This window comes from Nicotiana tabacum, chromosome 2 (genome assembly GCF_000715075.1).
Source record: "Nicotiana tabacum cultivar K326 chromosome 2, ASM71507v2, whole genome shotgun sequence".
Lineage (NCBI taxonomy): Eukaryota > Viridiplantae > Streptophyta > Magnoliopsida > Solanales > Solanaceae > Nicotiana > Nicotiana tabacum.
Genome location: NC_134081.1, coordinates 52,227,640 through 52,252,189, shown reverse-complemented (window position 1 = coordinate 52,252,189; position 24,550 = coordinate 52,227,640). Strand labels below are relative to the sequence as shown.

General features: G+C 39.0%; 1 protein-coding gene across 1 annotated transcript; it reads right to left on the bottom strand.

Moving 5' to 3' along the window:
- Window positions 1-21,402: 21,402 nt before the first annotated feature.
- LOC107759833 (uncharacterized) lies at window positions 21,403-23,799 on the bottom strand. Its single transcript, XM_016577844.2, has 2 exons — window positions 23,671-23,799; window positions 21,403-22,193 (listed from the first exon to the last, which is right to left on the bottom strand). Exon 2 carries the CDS (start codon window positions 22,186-22,188, stop codon window positions 21,475-21,477), a length of 714 nt encoding a protein of 237 aa, XP_016433330.1. The 5' UTR covers window positions 22,189-22,193; window positions 23,671-23,799; the 3' UTR covers window positions 21,403-21,474.
- Window positions 23,800-24,550: the final 751 nt, after the last annotated feature.

The following is a 24,550-nucleotide window of genomic DNA, read 5'->3' as shown; positions in this document are numbered from 1 at the left end:
CTCATCACACCCTTCATGTGTGAAAATCTGAGCAAAACTCTTTCTCCCACCATAAATGCTCCATTACGAACCTTCTAATCAGCATAACTCTTCTGCTTAGACTGTGCTGTACGAAGCTGATACCCTAATCAACTTGACTTTCTCTAAGGCATCCCGAACAAAATCAGTTCCCAACAACCTAGCCTCTCCCGGCTCAAACCAACCAACTGGAGAATGTTACCTCCTTCCATTTAAGGCCTCATAAGGAGCCATCTGAATACTCTATTGGTAGCTGTTGTTGTAGGCAAACTCTTCAAGCGATAAGAATTGATCCCATGAACCCCCAAGATCCATAACATAGGCACGTAGCATATCATCTAAGATAAGAATGGTGCACTCAGACTGCCCATCCCTATGGGGTGAAATGACGTACGCAGCTCGACTTGTGTGCCTAACTCACACTACACGAATCTCTAGAAATACGATGTGAACTACGTGCCTCGATCGGAGATAATAGACACCGAGACACCATGAAGACGAACAATCTTACAAATATAGATCTGAGCTAGCTGCTCCAAAGAATAGGTAGTACCAATCGGAATGAAGGGTGCAGACTTGGTCAGTCTCTCCATAATAACCCATACTACGTCAAATTTCATCAAGGTCCGTGGGAGTTCAACAATGAAATCCATGGTGATATACTCCCACTTCCACTCTAGAATCTCAAGTCTCTAAAGTAGACCGCCCAGCCTCTGATGCTCGTACTTTACCTACTGATAGTTCAGACACCGAGCCATATACTCTATTATATCTTTCTTCATTCTTCTCCACCAATAGTGCTGCCTCAAATCTTGATATATCCTGGCGGCACCCGAATGAATGATATACCGCAAATTGTGGGCCTCCTCAAGAATCAACTCACGCAACCAATCCATATTGGGCACATATATCCGGCCCTGCATTCGCAACACCACATCAACTCCAATAGAAACCTCTTTCGCATCATCGTGTTGCACTGTGTTCTTAAGCACAAGCAAATGGGGGTCATCATACTAACGCACTCTGATGCGCTGATACAAAGAAGACCGAGAAACCATGCAAGCGAGAACCTGACTAGGCTTCGAAAAATCCAGTCTCACAAACTGATTGGCCAAAGCCTGAACATCCATGGCTAGCGGCCTCTCTGCTGCCGGTAAATATGCCAAACTACCCATACTCTCCACCTTCCCACTCAATGCATCAGCCACCACACTGGCTTTCCTCGAATGGTATAGTATGGTGATATCATAGTCTTCCAGCAACTCTAGCCCTCTCTGCTATCGTAAATTAAGGTTCTTATACTTGAATAGATACTAGAGGCTTCGATGGTCAGTATAGACCTCACATGGAACGTCGTACAGATAGTGCCTCCAAATCTTGAATGCGTGAACAATGGCCGCCAACTCTAAGTCATGCACATGGTAATTCTTCTCATGAACCTTCATTTGCCGAGATGCGTAGGCAATCAACCTACCATCCTGCATCAACACCGCATCAAGCCCAATATGCGATGCATCGCAATACACGGTGTAAAAACCTGTAGGCAACACCAATAATGAGGCTGTAGTCAATGATGTCTTGAGCTTCTAAAACCTCACCTCATACTCATCGGACCATCTGAAAGGAGCACCCTTCTAAGTCAATCTAGTTAAAGGTGCAGCAATGGATGAGAAATCCTCTACAAAGTGGCGATAATATTCGGCCAAACCAAGGACACTCCAGATCTCAGTAGCTGAAGACGGTCTGGCCCAACTCTGAACTTTCTCAATCTTCTTTGGATCTACCTTAATCCCCTCACTATACACCATGTGACCCAAAAACACCACCGAATCAAGCAAAAACTCACACTTGGAGAATTTTGCATATAACTTCTTCTCGCTCAAGGTCTGGAGCACGATCCTCAAGTGCTGCTGATGATCCTCCCGGTTGCAATAATACACCAAGAAGTTATCAATGAACACGATGATGAAAGAATCAAGATATCGATGGAACACACTGTTCATCAAGTGCATAAATTCTACTGGGGCATTAGTCAATCCAAATGACATCACAAGAAACTCATAGTGAACATATCGAGTCTTGAAAGCAGTCGTCGGTGGAACACACTCGTCAGACCATATTGAGAATACTCTAGTACCCTCAAGCTGATCAAACAAGTCATCAATGCACGATAGTGGCTACATGTTCTTAATTGTAACTTTGTTCAGTTGCCTATAATCAATAAACATCCTCACAGAGCGGTCTTTCTTCTTCACAAATAGAACTGGAGCACTACAAGGTGAGACAATCGGTCGGATACAACCCTTATCAAGCAACTCCTGGAGATGATCCTTTAATTCCTTCTACTCCACTGGTGCCACAAGATATGGTGGAATAGAAATGGGCTGAGTGCCCGACACTAGGTCAATAGCAAAATCGATATCCCTATAGGGCGGTATGCCCGGTAGGTCTGGTGGGAACACATCTAGGAAATATCTCACTATCGGAACTGACTCAACGGTAGGAGTATCAGCACTGACATCCCTCACAAAGGCTAGACATGCTTCACACGCCTTCTCAACAACTCGTTGTGTCTTTAGAAAGGACACAACCTTGCTAGGAATATAATCCAATGTACCCCTCCACTCTAACCGCGACAAACCTGGCATAGCCAGTGTCATGGTCTTGGCATGACAGTCCAGTACAACGTGATAAGGCAACAACCACTCCGTGGCCAAGATCACATCAAATTCCATCATACTGAGCAGTAATAGATTAGCTTTGGTCTCATAACCACCAATAGTGACTAAACATGACCGATAAACACGGTCTACATCAATAGAATCCCCCACAGGCGTGGACACATACACAGGACCACTCAAAGAATCACAAGATATATCCAAATACGGAGCAAAGTAGTATGACACATATGAATAAGTGGGACCCATATCAAATAAGACTGATGCATCCCTATGACAAACCGAAACAATACCTGTGATGACAGCATTCGATGCAGCAGCCTCCGTCCTCCCTAGAAAAGCATAGAAATGAGCCCGGCCTCCCCTCTTAGGGAGACCACTACCCGTCTCACCCCCACCCCTAGTTGGCAGTTAGGGTAGAGCGATAACTAGAGAAGCAACAATGGTCTGTGAACCCTGTGGATCTGGTAGAATACGTGGACCTTGTGTAGTATGTGGAGGTGCACCCCTCCTAAGTCTGGGGCAGTCCCTCAACATATGTCTGTATCCCCACACTCGAAATAAGCTCTCTGTGGACGTGGCTGCTGAAGCTGACTCTGCCTTGGTCGACTAGACTAACCGCTGAATGCACCCCGTGCAGGAGGTGTACTAGAAAGTGGTTGTGCATAATGGGCAACCTGAGACCTTGGAATTGCCGGAGCACTGTTAGTATCTAGAAGTCTGGCCGACTCACAAAGCCTCTTCCATGACGGGCTGAAACTGGAGCGCGGACAACACTCTATCCTCTAGAATCTCGAAGCCCCACATACCTTCCATCCTCCGAGCGATCTCTACAACCTATTGAAATGGAGTATCCGTCTCATACTCTCGAGCCATGCTGAATCTAAGACCATAACTGAGTCCCTCGATAAATCTGCAGACTCTCTCTCTAACTGTAGAAACAAAGGTAGGTGCATGTTGGGACAACTCACTAAATCTGGTGGCATACTCTGACACTGACATATTCCCCTGATGTAGCTGCTCAAACTCTGTGCGACATGCATCCCGAAGGGTATGGGGAATAAACTCTCTCAAGAACATTTCTGAAAATTGAGCCCATGTGAGTGGGGCTGCATCAGCTAGCCTACCCTCCTTGTAAGCTTGCCACCACCTGTATGCTACCCCAGACAGCTGAAATATAGTAAAAGAAACTCCGCTCACCTCCACAATACCCATGGTGCGGAGATTAATGTGGCACTTCTCTAGAAAACCCTGCGCATCCTCGGTAACTGCACCACTGAAGGTAGGAGGATCATACTTCTTGAACCTCTCAAGTCTCCTCTGCTCATTCTTTGATGCCGCTAGCCTGACCTCAGGCTTAACCAAAAATAACGGGCCGTGCTGGCGTGATACCCGGAACCTGATCAAGATGGACTCGCTGCTCTGGAGTACGGGCCGCGAGAGTCTTAGCTCCTCCCCTAACCTGGGATGTAGGTGGAGCAATCAAGATCAATCCCGCCTGAGCTAAAGTACCAAACATACTCAGGAAGTGTGCTAGGGTCTCCTAAAGTCTAGGGGTGACAGCAGTTGCCTCGGCTGCCTGCCCCCCAATCGGAGCTACTGGTGGCTCCTCAATCGCTGCTCGACATGTACTCTGGCTACAACACATGCCCCTTCTCGACCTCTACCCCAGCCCCGGCCTCTCGCAGCTCTAGCAGGGGGCGTGATTGTCTGATTATCTGATCCAGCAGTGCGTGTCCTCACCATCTGTGAGAGAATAAAAAGACAAAGGTTCAGATTTTGTAATCAACAAATTTGCACGACAAGGAATCAAAAAAGTGGAATTTTCCTAATCATTCTGTAGCCTCTCAAATATAAGTACAAACGTCTCCATACAGATCAACAAGAATTTACTAAACATGCTTACGCCTCGTAGAATTTATGAACCTAGAGCTCTGATACCAACCTGTCACGACCCCGAATTCCCATTGTAAGATGTCGTGATGGCACCTAGTCTCTAAGACTAGGTAAGCCTAGCACATGAGAGAATTTAATAGAAACAAGGACTAAAAATATTAAATTAACTGATAAGTGTCAGGATATCATTAATATAGAATAACAATCACCAAAAATTGCTCAAATATCGATGAAACTGAGTCATAAGATCTACAGTGAATCTCCTAAAAATCTCTAAATACAACTCTATTTGAAATGAGGAATACAATAGTAAAGCAATAGAAGAAATTGATTCGGAGGCCTGCGAGCATGAAGCAGGTTTACCTTAAAGTCTCTGAGGTATCTGGTCAAATAACTAACGTCCGACACTAGTAGATATACCTAGATCTGCACGAAACTATGCAGAAGCATAGCATGAGTACACCACAATGCTACCCAGTACGTACCAAGCCTAACCTCGATAGAGTTGTTACGAGGCCAGGTCAAGACACCTACTAGACAAAAGAAACTTGAACAGAATAATATAATCTTATAACAGAAAGAAAGAAATAGATTACAACAAAGGAGTATAATGATGTAAGGATCACAACAGATATTAAATCAATAAAGGAAAATAAGAATGAGTATGTGATAGGAGCAACAAGAAATCAAATACGGTCAAATACAAGTAAAGCAAATGAAGGCATAACAACAACCGTTCTCTCAACACGCTTTTTCAACATAGAACGTACAACTAGAATCACAACCGAGGCACCACGCCTCACACTCACACATCACAATTTACAATCACAATATTCCTTAACCGCTGCATGAGCCTTACATTTATTTTAAAAATATTTTTTCCAAAATAGCTACACGCGTTTTAGCCCCCTTATCTCACCGTGTGGCTTCAAGTAATTCTCTTACTAGCAACACACGTATAAATCCCACCTTATCTCATGACAAGCGTTTCAAAGCCCACCTTTATACCACCATATGAATATCAATATCACAGCACAATAATAAACTTGCATCATACGTGCCAAATCAACAATACCAATGTTACCATAACATATAGCCCATGGTTCAACCACAATGTATACAATAATCTCAATAACAACAAATGAATGAGAAATAACTGGACAGGGAAAGGTATTCCAATAACCAACACCTTCAATCACAACTGTGTTAATAGCTTCTAACAAACACAACTTCCATACTCAATAATGAAATTATTTCCATGAAACTGCATCTTCCAATTCTAATGCATGACATAAGCTTAACAGTAAAAGAGATAGCATGTAACAACAACTATAAATAAATGCACATAAGGAATCCTTGACAAGGGAAATAAGAACATGTAATAAAACTATAATTAAAGCATGTGAGAATAAACTTGACAACGAAAGATATAGCAACTAATAATATCTTTTATTAAGCGCTTATAGTAACCTAAAATTCTAAGCCGGTCAAATACCACATATAAACTTGTGTACACACTCGTCACCTCATGTACACATCTTTCACATAATTCAAATAGTACAAACAACCCAAATCCTAAGGGGTAGTTTTTCCGTTCAAAGTTAGATAAGATACTTACCTCAAACAAGCTAAATCAATCCACTAATAAGCCCTTCCCACGCAAATCCAACTCCAAACGGCTCGACTTTAGCCAAAATAACTTAATATCAGAAATAAAAGCCATAGGATGCAATTCTGGATAATAAAGATACAATCTTTAATGAAAATAAAGATTCAACCTCGGACCTGCCCCTTGGAACCCGGCCAAACTCACAAATTACGAACACTAATTTCGATTTAAGTCCAACCATACCAAAATCATCCAATTTTGACCTCAAATCGACCTTCAAATCCTCATTTTAAACCTTAGGAAAGTTTTTACAAAACCCCCCAATTACTCCAATACTTAATGATAAAAACAAAGATGGAAATCATGAATAATGGACAAATCTGAGTAAAAAATACTTACTCCGATCCAAATAATGAAAATCACCTCCAAAATTGCCCAATATTGAGCTCACAGCTCAAAATATGTTAAAATGAACAAAACCCTCGAAATAGAGTACTATATAGTCTGCCCAGGTGTTATACGCCGGGATCACGAAAATAGATTTGCGATCACGGAGAACAAAATTGCCTAGCTGCCAGAACCTCTTACACAAATACGACACTCCAATCGCGAGACGCGATCGCGAATAAGGAAACCCGACACCAGCTGACAACAATCCAAAACATTGAGAAATGGTCTAAAACCCATCCGAAACACATCTTAGGCCCCAGTGACTCCGTCCAATCACACAAACCAATCCCAAAATACAACACGAACCTACTTGAGTCCTTTGATCACACAAAACAATATCAAAACTATGAATCACACCCTAATTCAAGCTTAATGAACTGGTGAACATTTCCAAATTCAAAACTAACAGCGAACAAGCCTAAACAACTCTGAATGACCTCAAATTTTGCATGCAAGTCCCAACTAACACAACGAACCTACACCAACTTCCTAAATTATAATATGAGCTCGGTATCAATAAAATAAACCATCGGTCTAACCTATTAACCTTCCAACTTTTGCCAAAAGCACCAAATCAACCTACGAACCTCCAACTCAACATCTGGATATACGCCTAACTATAAAATCACCATACAAAGCTATTGGAACCATCTAAACTCCTTTTCGGACTCGTCTACTCATAAATCAAATTTCGATCAACTTATTTAACTTATGCTTTCTACTTTGGGGTTAAGTGTGCCAATTCATCCCTAAACTTCCCTGAAACCAATCCAACCACCAAGCATGTCACATAACAACAAATTAAAATATAATAGGCAATAAATAGGGGAACGGTGATACAATATATAATACAACTGGCCGGGTCATTACATAGGCACTGCTCGGAATCCTTAGAGGTCCTTGTGAACTCTAACTTGCCGGAATTCGAGGTCCTGGAGATATGATTTAGGGTTCTTTCAATCTCAGTTTCTTGCTTTTGTTACTACTATATCTGGTTAGTCTCTTTAATCTCTATTCTCACGATTTACTATTAGCTTCCATGAATGGCTTTAGAAATTATGTTCCAAGTCCTGATTTCGTAGTTAAAGCATGTTTATAGGGGGATTCCTTGACACTATCTCATTCTCATGAAACTATTACTGCTAATGTTTTGTTGAACCATGACTCTGTGATGCATGTCTCTATTATTAGACATAACTAATCGACCAAGTAGGATTATTATTCGAATTATTGTTTAGTTTGGCCAGTTCGGGTCTGTTCTGCCATGGTATTACGCCTATGAAGCAATTGAAATTGATAGAATATAGACTGTGGACTCATGTTACTTGATAGGAGATCTCATTTGTTTTCTTTGTCATGATTTGTTAACTGTTGCTCCTACTGTTCTTAAATCATTTGTAGAACCTGAAGGTGGAAACATTAGTGTGTGTACTCAGGCTTCTTGAAATATATTTTCTTCTTTTGTGTTGACAATGTACCTGTTTGTGGACCTTTAGATACACGTTTAGGCAAGTTTGATATATTATGTTGTTTAAACTAATAACAAGTTTAATAGGGAATATCACATATGTTTCGATCCATTACTTGTGTTGTTTGGAAAAAAATCCTTCTTCTTTGCACTATGTTGATTGGTTATTTTCTATAATATACACTAGCACAAGTACTAAGAAGGTCTTCCTATAGGAATATATGTCTAGTCTACCTTAATTCCTTAACTCATCAAGTATATGGTTTGGTAAAACCATGCCTACAAAGATCAATCAGATAATACCTTCAGTTGGGCTTCTTTTCACCGTTGCTGAATTGTGGTGCAATTTATGGGCCTCATTATAATCTATGAGATTCTGAAGGCCCAAATGTACTGTGATTTTTCTGTATCTTGTTACTATATCTTTGGGCCTGTGGCCACTATATTTTTGCTTCTTTATTCGGTTTATAATTATTTTTTTGGGTCTGTAATAACGATAATGGGGATAATAGTTAAAAGGGGGAGTGAGGTAGTTTAACTTTCACATGATTGGGTAGATAGCATGCCTATAAGCTCAAATATTCTTGCCTTCTACTTATCAACTATTCTCCATGTCTGTGTATTATTTGTTAGTAGATATCATGCCCATAGGACCTTCCATTTTTTGTCTATTTCGCTTAGAAATCATGAGTTTAGGACCTCAAAAAACTGGTAACTAAACACTGTCTATGTGATTTACAACTTCATCTAGAAATCATTCCTACAGGACCTATTATGTGCTAATTTGCTCAACTATCTGCTACTACAGTTAGAAATCATGTCTTAGGACTCCACTTAGCAATCATGTCTATAGGACCTTATGCTAAATAATCAAGTCGTTTATGCTTCCATGTTCTAAGACTGTGCTCCTAACGCTTTACACCTAGAAGCCATGACTATATGATAGTAAACGACAAATCCTCTTACTAGGTTATTGAACTACTTAAAATAGTTTAAGGCTTGAATCACCTAGAGATCCTGCCTATAGGATTTAATAATGAAGTATGTTTTTTTTATCCAAGTAGAAATCATGCCTATGGGTTTAACATCCGATTGATCCATATTCTTTCCTTGTCACAATTAGCCGTTTACAGCTTCACCTGGAGATCATATTAAGTAAATATGTTTATGTGAAGTCCTATTTGTTTAACTATTTGGTGCCTAGTCTTTTAATTTTGAGTAGCCTAGGATTAGTCTAGGTTACCCATATAGTTATCCAACACCTCCTGAACAATAGGCGTGGGACGGGTAATGCACGCATAGGGTGCGACCTAGAATTGAGTTAGTGTGCTTTAGGCAAACAACTTAAAGATAGTAATCAGGTAGCTGGAGATGATAGTTTGTGCTCGCTGGATAATATGAGAAACCATTGAACTTGAAGTTGTGAAGTATTATTTATGTTGCACGGGGTGTTCATTTAAGCTAAATATTTTAGGACCCCCTACTATGTCTAATTTCTCATGTGTATCTGATCTTGGTGGGTAATATTATTAAGAGTTTTAGATTTGTTTGAGGTTATTTGTAATAAAAAGGTTGTACCAATCTATACTAGCAAATGGAGGAAGTATGTTCATTCAAATAATTCTCTTTGCATTACTTCCGTACTACTTCTTCAAATTAGTTAATTATTAGTAATTGGACTATATACAATCATTCTGCTCTACCTAGAATAATTACTTGCTTTGATCATTTATTCCCTTAGATTAATAATGAATTAATTTGCATGCTCATTTGATAATTAGTTAATAACTTAATATTCCCACATAGTCTAAAATTTTGCCGGGAACCACAGTTGTGGATCTCGAAGAGTGCCTAACACACCTTAAAAATTGTTAGGTGGAGGCTCTCCTCTTTAAATACCCGTTTAAAAGAGTTGTTAGATGTCGAAATTTGCTTTTGAGAGAAAATGGGGCGCGACAACATGACGACTCTGCTGGGGATACACTTAGGCTCTTACCATAGAGAATCTTTGCTTTTTGTGGGATTATGAAATTTCTTTATTGGACTTCTTTCTTGCACCTCCCTTTTCACATTCCCTTGCTTTCTCAAAGTTGTTACACCATGAACTTCCCTTTCCCCTCTCCATTATTTGCTTTACCGTTCAATCATGCTTTACGAATTTTATGAACCATGCTAACTACTTCCATTTTTCTTTTCTTTTCCCTTACTTCTTACTTATTTATCGCATTACTAAATACTGTCTTTATATGTTCCGTCATCATGTAAAATTATTTGGCTACTTGTTATCGCTTTCATAAGCATGCTTTCAACATCACATTCCACTCGTGCTTATTATCAATAAAGCGGTGCTTGATAAGTGTCCGCGCTTTCCGAAAAAATCCTTTTTAAATCAAAAAGGCTTATTGATGGTAGACTAGTCGATCATCAATGTAGTCGATGATCCTATGCCTTTCCATTTTTCAAGTTGTTCGCTTGAGAGTACCGGTTAGACCCTTAGAAGACTACTCTGATCGAAACTTTGCATGCATCATGGTAAACCTAGGATGTATTAAATACCCATGGCATATTAAGTTTGTTTATATAAACCTTGTCCAAAATTCAAAGGGATTTATACAGTCCTGAAGAATACATTCATACTATGTGCATTACATAGAGAAATATGCCAACAAGTTGACTATTATCGCTTAATTAATAAATTTAGGAGGGGGTAAGGCTAACTCTTTATTTAATGCAACAAATGAAGCATGTCATTCCTAGGTTCGGTATGGTTTAGTGCATTCCATCCAAGTTGATAGATTGGTGGAATGACCTCCCTCAGTCTGACAGGAATCATACAAGAAGGATACTGGGAAACTTGCCATCCTTAATAGACGTTCGACCATGCACGGAACTAATCGAGGTTGCTACTATGTTTCGGGACAAGAAAAGGACTGTCTTTCGACTTGGAAACTTAGAAATGGCCCCTCTCTTGGTGAAAATTGGAGGTTTTGCTCAACTTCCATGGGATAGTCCGGGTTTGCTAGTGCAGGAAAACCGTACACCCCGTGATTTTCTAAAAATGTTCGAGATCAAGAAGAATTCTGAATTTGGTTGTTTGAAGAAGTCTTACATCTCTTTTGATTTTCTGTATGGACACAACAAATCATAACGGTTGTTTCACGAAGAATTGGCCATCACTTCCGTTGGGTGGATTCACCGTAGGGTTCATGTTTTCATTATGTATTTTTAGGGACTACTGATCTTCCCGATGTAAGGAGAAACAATCCATACTCAACTAGCCATGGTAGCCAGAACCATGATGGAGGGAATTGAGGGACAAACCTACATTATTGTCCCTATGATATTGGCAGAAATGTATCGAGCCCTGGACCGATGCAAGCACGAGGCAAGTTACATTGAGGGGAGCAACCTTCTGTTGCAAATATGGTTAATAGATCATCACCAAATAGGTGATTGCCGCCAGGAATTCCTTCACAGCCTAATAAATGACTATATTGCTAGTCAACACCCAAAGAAGATGACCTTTGTTCCCGAAAGATTTGCGATGCCCGCAAATGCTCAAGGATGGGCATACTTATTCAGCAATTTGACCGAGGAACATGTATAGTGGATGTTCGAATGGTCTCCAAGTAAGGAGTTCATAATTTGATCCAAGAAGGCTACTCATCTGATGTTTATAGGATTGCGAGATATTTAACCTTATGCTTCATTAAGAGTCATGAGGCAGGCTGGGAAAAAGCAGGTTATACAACAAGTAGCCAACATGGCACAATACAAGGCATATTTTAAGGGGGACCTAATACCTTTCATGTTCGAAGCTCAACATATGTGGAACCAAAAAATCATAGTGAAAGAAGGGACCGCAGAGCCCGGTAGGTATCATGTTGGACATATGTACTACTACCTTTCGTGTTCGGAATATGACATAACCGGGGATATCAAACTAGATGTCATGCTAAAGGGAAGGATCATAGATGAAGAGGTTGAAGCTCAAGTGAAATACAAGAGGCTGTGCAAGAGTGTCTTCGAATCCGAAGGCAAGCACATGGTACAACACAAGACAAACATGGAAGCAATAAGAGGATGGAGAGAAATAGCAAACAAAGTGACAGGAAGTTTAGAGTAGTTGGAGCATGGATTGATGGAGTTAGAGGAGAATATGAGGAAGAGACTGTAGGATTGCCAAGATATGGGATATGATGAAGGTAGAAATCTAGGAATGCCATACCTGTTGATTGACATGTGCGACGCCGGGAACATGATCGAAGGAGCAAAGAAGGCAAGACATGGATTTGGGCCATCCGAGACCAAGTAGAATACAAAATTTTCTTTAATATTTTATAGTTAGATTTCGTATTAGAATTATGTAATAAGACATTGTGCTATTAGTGACTCTATTTCCTTATTTCATTTTAGTAGTAGAATGATTTGATTTATTTTGCATTAATGAGATAAAACAGTGTTGGCACATATTTCTCCAAGCTTACTTGCCCCATTGGCCTACCTCGGGCGCTACGAGGTCCCCAAATTAGGACACGAACTGTTGAATGCTTTATGTGCTATTTGTTTAAGTACCGCAAAGCTCTTTTCATTTTTACTTTACTTACTTGGCTACCTTTTGCTTTTCTGTCTTTCTTTTAAATATTCCCATCCCCAAAATTTAGTTCGTGCACTCTGGTAACATCAGCATACCACACAAGATCTAGAGGTCCTCCGTCTCATCCCCCTTCTAGCAACATCAAAATCAAGGGTAAAGGGATAATGGACAACTTAAGTGGAAATGGAAAAGACAATGCTCCTTTGATAGAGAATGTGGAAACATCTGACAGAAGAACTACACTAGGGCAGAACGAACTAGTTCTGCGTTAAGAACAAAAAATTCTTGAACTACATGGCAAGATAGAGTAGTTTGTAACTCGCCAACCTCTCCCTCATCTTAAACATCTCTGATATCAACCACCAATATACCACTACTCAAAATCCGCCACAACCTCAGAATCCATAATCTCAAGCTCCACAAAATCCCCCTACTACTCAACAGTACCACAACCCCACACTTCCACAAAACTTGAACCCTCCATAATAACAACACCACAATACAACTCAATTCCTAGAAACCGCCACCTACCCCTCTCCTCAAAATTTACCAGAACCTACCCATGATCCACCCAAGCATCCATCAATGATCATGCATATCCCCAACTCCCTATCGTGCATCAAAATCCCATATACATGGAAACCCTGCCATACATGTCGCAACAAACCCTATATGCACCTGAACCGACTGAAAATGACCTCCCCATTAAGAACATGGCCGACGAGTTAAAAAAGCTATCTGGAAGGGTCTAGAGTGTCGAATGAGGAAATGGTATCAAAAGTTTGAACTATGAATACTTATGCATTCAAGTTGATGTAGAACTGTCTGAGGGTTACAAACCTCTGAAGTTTTAGATGTTTGATAGAACTGGTGATCCCTAAGCACACTTGAGAACTTATTGCAACAACCTAGTAGGTATGGGTAAAAATGAGCAAATTCTCATGAAGTTATTTATGCAAAGTCTTATAGGAGATGCCTTGTCATGGTATATCAGTCAAAACCTGAAAAATTGGTCTAACTGGTGAGCATGACATCTGATTGCATGGACACATTCAGATTCAATATAGAGAATGCGCCAGATATGTTCTACATTCAAAACCTCAAGAAGAAAATGGAAACCTTCCATGAGTATGCTACCCAGTGGAGGTCTGAAGCCTCTAAGGTAAGGCCGCCTTAAGAGGAAGAACATATGAATAAGTTCTTCGTGCGAGCTCAGGACCCACAGTACCATGAAAGGTTGATGGTGATAGAAAACCACGAATTCTCTGACATCATTAAGTTGGGGGAAAGAATTGAAGAAGGTATTAAGAGTTTCATGCTTAACAATTGCGAAGCTCTGCAGGCCATTAATAAAGCTTTACAGTCTGGAGGTATCTCGAAGAAGACGGAAGTGGGTGCCGCGATGGTAGCCCAAGGGCCAAAGTCTCCACTAACCTATCAAAAAACCCCACTAGTATATCATCCCCCATCCTCGAAATACCATTATCCTACTACCACCTAACATACCTATAATACCCAGCCAATATACTATTACTCACCCGCACCCGCCCGACATAACTACCCAAAACCCACGAGCCAATGTTGACCGTAGACCTCCCAGGTAATACACCCTTCTTGCTGAACCAATAGCCTAATTGTGTGAAAGCTGCCAATTACATCACCCCTATCCCCACAGCCGCAACCGAAAACAGATCTTAGTGGATCAAGCCCAATAAAACCTATGCCTATCACTCTAGTATGAAAGGAAACACCATTGAGGAATGTTGCATGTTGAAGGATAAGATTCAAACACTGACTGACACTAAAGTAATACGGTTGAAGGAGTCTACACCCAATGTCTGTGACAACCCCTTTCCCGATCATAGGGGCGAGTGATTAAACATGAATGGGACTGATGAGGAATAGTACTAGGAAGGGTCTTTGGTCTTATTCAAGAAGGAGACACTGCTATGGCATCCGCTATAATACCCTCACCAGTTGTGCTGCAGGCCAAAGCACCATTTGAAGTCGAAGTGGTTATACCTAGGTCATCGTTCACTATGATGGTTGCTCAATCACCGACTTACCAACCTAAGTTGTTCCATGGGACTATGTGGCTGAAGCCAGAATAAAGGGAAAGGCTAAGGCTGAAAAGCAGGTGCCGCTCAAGGAATGACGAGAATAGGGAGAGTGTACACACGGAGAATCATGCCCAAGGAGGGACAAGCAAAGAGACTGCACTGAAACAACTATTGTGGAAGCAGGTACTAATGTCTCGTGGAGAAAGATACATGCCAAAGAATATTCTATCGTTGATCATCTGAACAAAACCCCTGCCTATAGATCCATTCTATCATTGTTGCAAAATTCAGACGCACATAATAATGCCTTGATGAAGGTATTAAGTGGAGAAATGGCAAACATGGTGGGACAAATACTGAAAATACACAAGATCACTTTCTATGAAGATGAGTTGCCATCGGAAGGTTTGGCCATAACGGGGCATTGCACATTACTATGCAATATGAAAACAAGTTTATCTCTTGGGTCTTGATTGATGGAGGTTCAATTCCGAATCTATGCCTTCTGGATACTTTGAGAAGGTTGAGTATAGGTATACATGAAATAAGTCACGGGAACATGAACGTGAAGGCATTGATGGATCACAGAGAGCTAGAATGGGAGAAATTGATTTAAGTTTGAAGATAGATCCGATTGTGTTCGATGTTGAGTTTTAGGTGCTAGACATTTGTATCAGTTACAACCTGCTACTGGGACGACCATGGATACTTTAACGACCCGACCGGTTATTTTAAGATCTAGCACATCGTTCGGCAGTTTGAGCCTTGAGTAGCTTCACTTCAGGTGTTATGGCTTGTACGTATGGCCGGAATCAAATTTCGGGATGTTTGGAGTTGATTCGGGAAGCTTTAAGTTGGAAGAATTAACTAAGGTTTGGATTTATAGTAAACGACATCGGAATTGGGATTTGAAGGTTCCAATAGGTTCGCATGTCGTGACATTTTAAGACTTGTGTTGATTTTTGGTTTGGATCCCCAAGGGCTCGGGTGAGTTTCAGACGTGTTTCGGAAAGTTTTGGACTCAAATACAGGTTACTGGTGTGCTGGTGCTGCAGTTGTCGCAATTGCAAGCCCCAATATTGCAATTGCGAACATGATAGGGGGGACTCATTTATCGCAATTGCAATACCTAGTTTGCATTTGCGAAGATTAGGATTAGATGGGTTAGTTCGCATTTGGGATAATTTGGTCGCATTTGCGAAGAGAGAATCATTTGCGAGGAGAGAAGACTTAGCAATTGTGATATCTGTGTCGCAATTGCAACATCTCTTAGGATTGTCAGTAGCCGCAATTGCGAGACTTTCTTCGCAATTGCAAACCCAGTGTCGAAATTGAGAAATCTGCAACTGAACAAAATGTTGGAAAGTCGGGATTTCATCTCAATTTCTCTCATTTTAGAACCCTAGACTCGGTAGAAGGCGATTTGGAGAGGGGATTTTCATCTATAAATATTGGGTAAGTGATTCTAATCGATTTCCAACTATATTTCATGATTATGTCTTAGATCTAACATCAAATTTATGAGAATCAAAGAGGAAATTTGGGGATTTTTGTCAAAGTTTTGAAAAATAAAAAATTAGGTTTTGAGAGTCAATTTGGACTCGGATTTGAAACAAAACACATATATGGACTCGTGGGGTTATGGATAGTCAGAATCTACCATTGGACCCGGATTTTGATCGGACATGCCCGGGGTTGACTTTTGGGAAATTGTGTAACGATCCTAGCTTTATCTATCGTAATTAGTTTTCCTTGCATTGTTTGATGATATTAAGTCATTTTTGGTTAGATTTGATCGGTGTGGAGGTGAATTTTAGGGGTAAAGCTATTATCGAGGGTTGATTTGGCCTAGTTGAGGTAAGTTTCTTATCTAACTTCATGTGGAGAAACTACCCCTTAGGATTTGGGTTTCTTGTGTTACTTGTATTATGTGAAAGATGTGTACACGACGTGACGAGAATGCACATGGTATATATGTGGTATTTTGACCAGTTTAGACCTTTAGACTTCTTCCATGAATTTAATTGATTTATCATAACATGTTATTTCTTTCATTGTTAAATTTACTCCCACATGCTCTATTTGACGTTGTTAGACCTTGTTATATTTGTTATTGTTACGTTTACTCTTACATGCTTTAGTTGAAGTTGTTACCTCTCTTATTGTCTTGTTACTTATCTTATTGTTGAATTACTCTTTCTTAAAGTTGTTATTTTTTGGGAATATCTTCTTGTCGGATTATTGATGCTGAAGTTGTGATAGCTATTATCACATTGAGGCTAAAGTTGTTGATTGTTGAGTATTTCTCATTCATTTTGCTATCATTGAGATTCTTGTTCACGTTGTGGTTGAGCTGTGGGCTATATGTTATGGTAACAATAGTACTATTGATTTGGCAAATTGTGGCATATGGGCACACGTGGTGCGTGTTATTATTTTGTTGTGATATTGATGCACAAGCGGCGGTATAATGATAGGGGTTGATGTGCATGCGGTGACATAAGGTGGGATTTATGTGCGTGTTGCTAGTAAGGGAATTACTTGAAGCTACATGGCGATATAAGGGGGCTAAAGCCCGTGTAGCTATTTCGGAAAAAATATTTTCAAAAATATATAAATGTAAGGCTAACGCGGCGATATAAGGAAGGATTGTGATCAAGATTGTGAAATGTGAATATGAGGCGTGGCACCTCGGTTGTGATTCTTGTTGTACTTTCTATGTTAAAGAGGCTTGTTGCTTGAACAATTTTGTTATCTCTTCATTTGCCTTACTTGTATTTGTCTGTATTGATTTCTTATTGTTCTTATCATTTGTTCATTCGTTGTTAGCTTACGTTATTGAACTGCTTATTTTCATTCATTTCATCACTTTCCATTATTAGACTACACTATACTCTATTTAGTTTTTCTTGTCCTAATAGATGTCTTGGCCCGGCCTCGTCATTATTCTACCAAGGTTAGGCTTGATACTTATTGGGTACCATTATGGTGTACTCATGTTGCGCTTCTGTATATTTTTGTACAGATCCAGGTACATCTACTCGCGTTGGACGCTAGTGATCAGTCAGTCATTTCTGGAGACTTCAAGGTATACTTGCCCGATACTCGCAGGCCTCGGAGTCACCTTCCGCCATTTCCTTATTACTGTTTATCTTATTATCAGACAATGTTGTATTAGATATTTTAATATATTTCTATAGAGCTTATGACTCAGTATCACCGAATTTTTGGAATGTTGTATTGTGATTATGTATTTAAGTTATTATGAGGATTATCAGTTTATATCATGATTTTAGTTGTTATTTCTGTCATATTCTATTCTTTGATAGGTTTACCTAGTCTTAGATAATAGGTGCCATCACGACATCCTAAAGTGAGAATTTAGGGTCGTGACAAGAACTCAAAAGTTCGACCCGGGCTCGCACCTCGGAACCCGACCAAACTTACAAATTCCGAATACTCATTCTGATATGAGTCAAACCATACCAAAATTATCCAATTCCGACCTCAAATCACATTCAAATCCTCAATTTATGATTTAGGAAAGTTTTTACAAATCTCCCAATTTTTTCAACTCAAATCACTAATTAAATGATAGAATCAATGATGGAATCATGATTAATGAACAAAATCGAGAAACAAAAAACTTACCTCAATCCAAACAGTGAAAATCCCCTCCAAAATCGCCCAAAACCGATCTCTACAACTCAAAATCTGTTAAAATAAACCAAACCTTCGAAATAGAGTATTATATAATCTGCCCAGTTACTACCCTTCGCAATTGCGGAAAAGTCGTCGCGATCGCAAAGAACAAATTCCACCAGCTCCCTAAACCTCTTACGCGAACGCGAGGCAACAGACGCAAACGTAATGACCAAAAGTCCCTATGCTTGGCGATCGCGGTCCAGTCCTCGCGACTGCGCTGAACAATGCGTGCTACCACACAGCCTCACATTCCTTCTATTCGAAAGCGGTCCCACACTCACGTTCGTGATGAACAAAGATCCCAACGCTTCGCGAACGCGAAGAGTAAAAGCCCACCTCCAATTCTCGCGACCCATTCTCGCGATCGCGAAGAAGGAAACAAGAAGCATAGAAATCAGCAGTTCCAACACATGAAGAAATGGTCTGACACCCATCTGAAATACACCTGAAGCACCCGTGATCATATCCAATCACACCAATCAATCCTAAAACACAATAGAACTTACTCGAGGCCTTAAATCACACCAAACAATATCAAAACTACGAATCATACCTCAATTCAAGCCTAATGAAATAATAAACATTCAACTTCCAAAACCAATGCCGAATCATATTAAGCCAACTCCAAAAGAGCTCAAATTTTGTATGGAAGTCCCAAATGATATAACGGACCTATACCAACTCCCGGAACCACAATACGAACGCGATATCAATAAAATCAATCCTCGGTCAAACCTATCAGCTTTCCAAACCTCAACTTTTCAATTTTCGCCAAAAGCATCAAATCCACCTACAGATCTCCAATTTAGCATCCGGACATACGCCTAACTCCAAAATTACCATACGAAACTATTGGAACCATCAACACTACATTCCATAGTCGTCTACCAAAAAAATCAAACTCCGGTCAACTCTTCCAACTTAGGCTTCCAACTTTGAGACTAGGTGTCTCAATTCACCCCCAAAACATTCCCGAAGCCAATCCAACTACCTCAGTAAGTCACATAATCACAAATAAACATAGAAGAGGCAATAAATAGGGGAACGAGACTACAATATACCAAACAACTGGCCGGGTCGTTACACAAAATACACGGGAAAAAGGAACATAAATTTCAACCAAGGCAGTAGGTCAGCACACATGCACTTTCTAAATCCATGAATCACAAACTCTCTTTTTTTATCAGTAAAAGATAATTTTATTGATAACCCACAATAAGAGTATGTAGTGTTGAATGTACAGAATAGCTAATCATGGCTTCTACATAATTAATTAAAGACATGTTATACCAAAAAGAAAGGAAAATACATTAGTATTTGGCTACTACAAGCTTCTTTTCTTGTTAATTATCTTCTCCAAGTGGAGAGCACCGACTAGTTTTGGAAGCATAAAAGCGCGACATATTGTTCAACTACAGTCTACACACTATTCTACTACAAGAGTACAACCACCCAATGCTGGAACTGAACTCTACATAATTAGTACAACTCTTAGAATCAAAAGTAAAGGCTAGATTAGAAGTACCATGTCAAATATTTAAGCAATTTATTAAGGGAAAAGGGTCAAATATACCCCTCTACTTTGGTATATTGTTTACGTCTATCCTCTGTTGTACTATTAGGCCACATCTACCCTTACTGTTAGCCAAACTTTTTAAAAATACCCTCCACCTAACGGAAAGCCACCAAATTAAAAAAAAATCATTTTAAAAAAAATACATTAACCCACAACCCGTTAAATCCATCATATAAAAATACGGAACCTAGATTTCTGAGACGTCTTAACACATTTTATTCATTTAGAGAGAGTGAGAACGATGGTGGCAGTAGGATTAGTAAAATTTATATTTTGGTTCTTAGTTGTTCATGGTGGCATTAGGATATCATGTTATCACTTTCGGTTGTATTATTGTGTGGGTATAATATGATATCCCTTTGTCTAATGTAATGCACACTTGATAATTGGTTTGTATGTTGGTAACAACTGATATATACTTTAACAATACTTGTGTTCGGTTAATACAAGAAGTTAGTGTACTTGTGTTGTTAAGTTACTTTCCAACTTGTTGGTGTACTTTCTTTTATTCTTGATGAATTCCTTAGACTGTAGCTTGATCTTAAATTGAATCTCCTCTAATTATTTTATAATTTTTATTCATTATAAGTTCAGTTGTTACTAAGAATTATGAGTATCACATCCCATAGCTTGGACTCTAACTATGGTTCTTAAGGCGTTATTTGGCGATAATTACTCGTAGCCTAAATGCTTAAAGTAGAATAAGAAAATCATGGTGCGTAAATATTTATCAACAAAGGCTCACTATTGGAGGAATAAATACCTTTGTAGTTGCCTTAAGACTTAAGAACTATCAACCTAATAAGATACTATAAACATTCAAGTCATGGTGGAAAGAAAATCATTGTGGATACTCGGTACAGTTCGACATGGCAGAAAAAAACAAAGAGAAGCTAGAAAAAGAAAAACGAAATTGGTAAAGGTAGAATATAATAAACATACAATAAGGATATTAAAAGAATTGTGACTAAATATATAAATGAATATATGATTGTTGGTATTTTTATATCTTTCACTTCTTGAGTTCAACAAGTGACTACGAAAGAGATGACTAATTTGTGAGGAAAAGGTACAGTAAATAAAAGGGGTTTAACGGGTTATTAATGGATTTTAAAAAAAAATAAGTCTTGCTTAAATTTGGTGGCTTTCTGTTAGGTGGAAGGTATTTTTAAAAGATTTGGCTAACGGCAAGAGTAGATATGACCAAATAGTATAACAGAGAGTAGATGTGAATAATATCCAAAGTAGAGGGGTATATTTGACCCTTTTCCCATTTGTTAATGCTCTACGACATCCAAATTTGAGGCTAGTGACCAGAGTAAAGATGCGTGAGGTCGTCATGTACTAGAATCAATCTTCTTGTAGAGAACCCAGATTTCTTCACATAGTTATTATTACATTGCAACATAAAGATATGTCAAAATGTAAGCTTTTTGCATAATCCCTTGTCAATATTTTTAAATCGATTTGCAGGCCTCCTAGGAGCATCGGGGCAAGTATCAGCAACTCTACTAAGACGAGGTGCACAGCTAGGTGTCTTGTATCCATCAGAATCTGAAAGTGGAGTTGAGGCTTTAGCATGAAGACCCTCTGTTTGTTCTGAGGTAATAACTTCTAGAAGAGAATTGTACAACGATTCAAATAGCATCTCATCCTCTGAGACAGATCCCATATTGTCTGTATGATCAACATTTCCATCGAAATTCAGCAACTCCTCAAAGTTAAGCTGACGCATCACTTTGGTTCGTGAATCTGTAAAATATTTCTTGCACTGCGGGGCAAGCAAGAGTTCATCTGGTCCAGGAGCAAATGGATTACAGACCAACCCCTTTGGAGTTCGTGGACTTCCTTCATTTGAATAAACCAGGTTGCCATATTGTTGAGAATTGAAGCAAAGAGTCCTCGGAAGAGAAGACACTGGTGACCAGCACACATCTACGTGGTCACCACCTTCTCGGATGGAATCAGGAGTGACTGGACCGAGAGCATTAGATGGTTTTGTTGGCAATTGAGGCAATGCTCTAACAATTTCCACTACTGGAGACTGATAACAGCCCTTCAATTTCTTAACAATGGAATGCCGAGACAAATTATTCCCCTCTTTTCCATTGGCACTGACATAGGTGTCCATTATTCCTGCAGTATTCACTAATGAACATAGAGTTTTGATATGAAGAGTATGCTCGATGAACCAAGGTCTAAGTAACAGAAGGAAAGCATAAACTGTAAATAGGTAATTGAAGGATTAGCAATTTATCTCTCATGCTCTGATCCAACTTATAACCCCTCAACCTCCTATATGATTTCTTATCACATGACCAGCCCATAAGAGAAACCAAATGTTAAAAACAGACGTGAATAGCATCCGAGAGTTCCAAAGTCTTTTTGATTAAAACCAACCCACTCCCAGCAGTGAAGTCTCACCAAGTAATAGGATTGTTCCCAAAATCACATTCAGATATTGATCACTATTCAAATATAAAATCCAAATTTATGACAAAGTTACACTAATGCAGATAATCTCATTACAGATGCTTCCAGAAACTCTGCATAAGGCAGTTGTTATATCAATCAACGACCACCACAAAGATTGTTTATTCAGATAAAACCAAGGAAACAATAACTTCATGTTAAAATAAAAACCAAAAGATTGACACATGGTTTATATTATGCTGTAAGTTGAACCTATTGGGCTTAAGAAAGGAGTGATCATGACCAAAAAGTCATTAGACCTCCCAAATGCTGGGTTGGGCAAACTGGATTATGTACTCAGACTGGGCCCATGTTATGTTGCTTATGTGCCAAATATTTAAGTCGTGGATACGAAGTGAAGTGTTTTTTGGCTCAAGAGAGGCAGCAAAGTTTTGAGAAGCACAAATATATAAGCAAGTGTGCTTCAAAGAGGTCAATTTATGGCATGGAAGAGAAAGAACGGGGGAATAATAAGTGAGGTGAGAGGTGTTAACATAAAAATGTAGTCTTTTTTATGAGGAACTTAAAAATATAGTCTTTCTTGCTGAGTCATTTACTTTACCTCCTAATTCCTGCAAGCATTCAACAGAAAAGGTTGGTTATTCTCTTTTGATAAGTAAGCTTATTTTGTCATTTTAGCAGGTTGACGAATAAAGAATTTGGAAGGCTCCAGAATTCAAATGCAGAGAAAATTAATGCAGCAAGTACACAAAAAAAAAAAAAAAACTAACGAGCTAATCCGGCGAATAGGAAGCAAAATTATCATGAAACCATTTGAGAACTTCATCTTCAAGAAGCTGGGGCTCCGATTAATGTAGGTAAATTGTTTTAAGCCCTATTAATAGATAAAATATTGATTTAGGACAAACATTTTTAGCTTTTTGCAACACTTAAAGAGAAAAAAAACCTTAAGTGTTGCAAAAAGCTACAAGGGCAAAGCCCTAATTAGCGAAGATGGAGAAACCAAATCGAAGAGAAGTAGCACGGGAAAAAGGCCCACCCAAAACAGATTGATGAAAATACAATTTGGTATTGAGGAAGCATTAAAAAAGAGAATGTTGGAATTACCCTAACGAGTTGAAGACTAGCACGCGTAATGCAACAATTGAAATGAAGAAGTAAACAAAGTTAGCAGTTTTACCTCTAGAATAGGCTTCGTCAGTGGCAAAGATCTGCAGAAACCGGCAGCCGGGAAGACGGAACTGAAAGAGAGAGAGTTCTAACTTTAACCAGAGCTTGGAGCGCTGCTCCTTCGGTCGAGAACAGTAAAAAGTAGAAGAGGGTCATATCTAAGCCGCGTCTTCGTCCGTTAGTGCTCATTAATTTTTAATTAGCCGTTCGGACACGGGGTGTAAATGAGTATTTAAAAATTGACTATACCGAATCAATTTTTAAGTTTAATTAGTGCTCATTAATTAATGTTTTTATATAAATATTTTTTATTTTATGAAATATTAAACCGTACCGAATAAATTTATAATGTCAAAAATATATTTATATATTAAGTTTAAAAATAATAAAACATTAAATTTTTTTTTGGGCCTTGGAATTATGAAACAGTTACAAGTCAATAAGTAATTTAACTCAAAATCCTAATTCCCAAACCTATTATGTTACTCCTGTTGAAACTAAATTATTTTCAGCATATTCACTAGCAAGACACAAAGTATTGTAGTGATTATGAGTAACAAACTACAATCTATTGAATATGTTTTCCTTTTGTATGATTTAGATTTATCTTTTTGAATATTTAATCTTCTATAGACTTTATTCTTGAATTCCAGCTTGGTTAATATATTTTCACTCGTGTGATTTATATTTTCTATGTATTTACTTAGTTTCTTTTACACTGCTATAGAATAGTTGATGGATCTATACTCTAACCATCTTCATATTTTCTTAATTCATCACCTTTTAAACTATACAAATGTCTAGAGAGTTTTGCTAAGTCCTATAAAAGTACGTATGTTATTGCATTCTACTTCTACTGGAGACTTTTACATAACATCTAAAAAAAATTA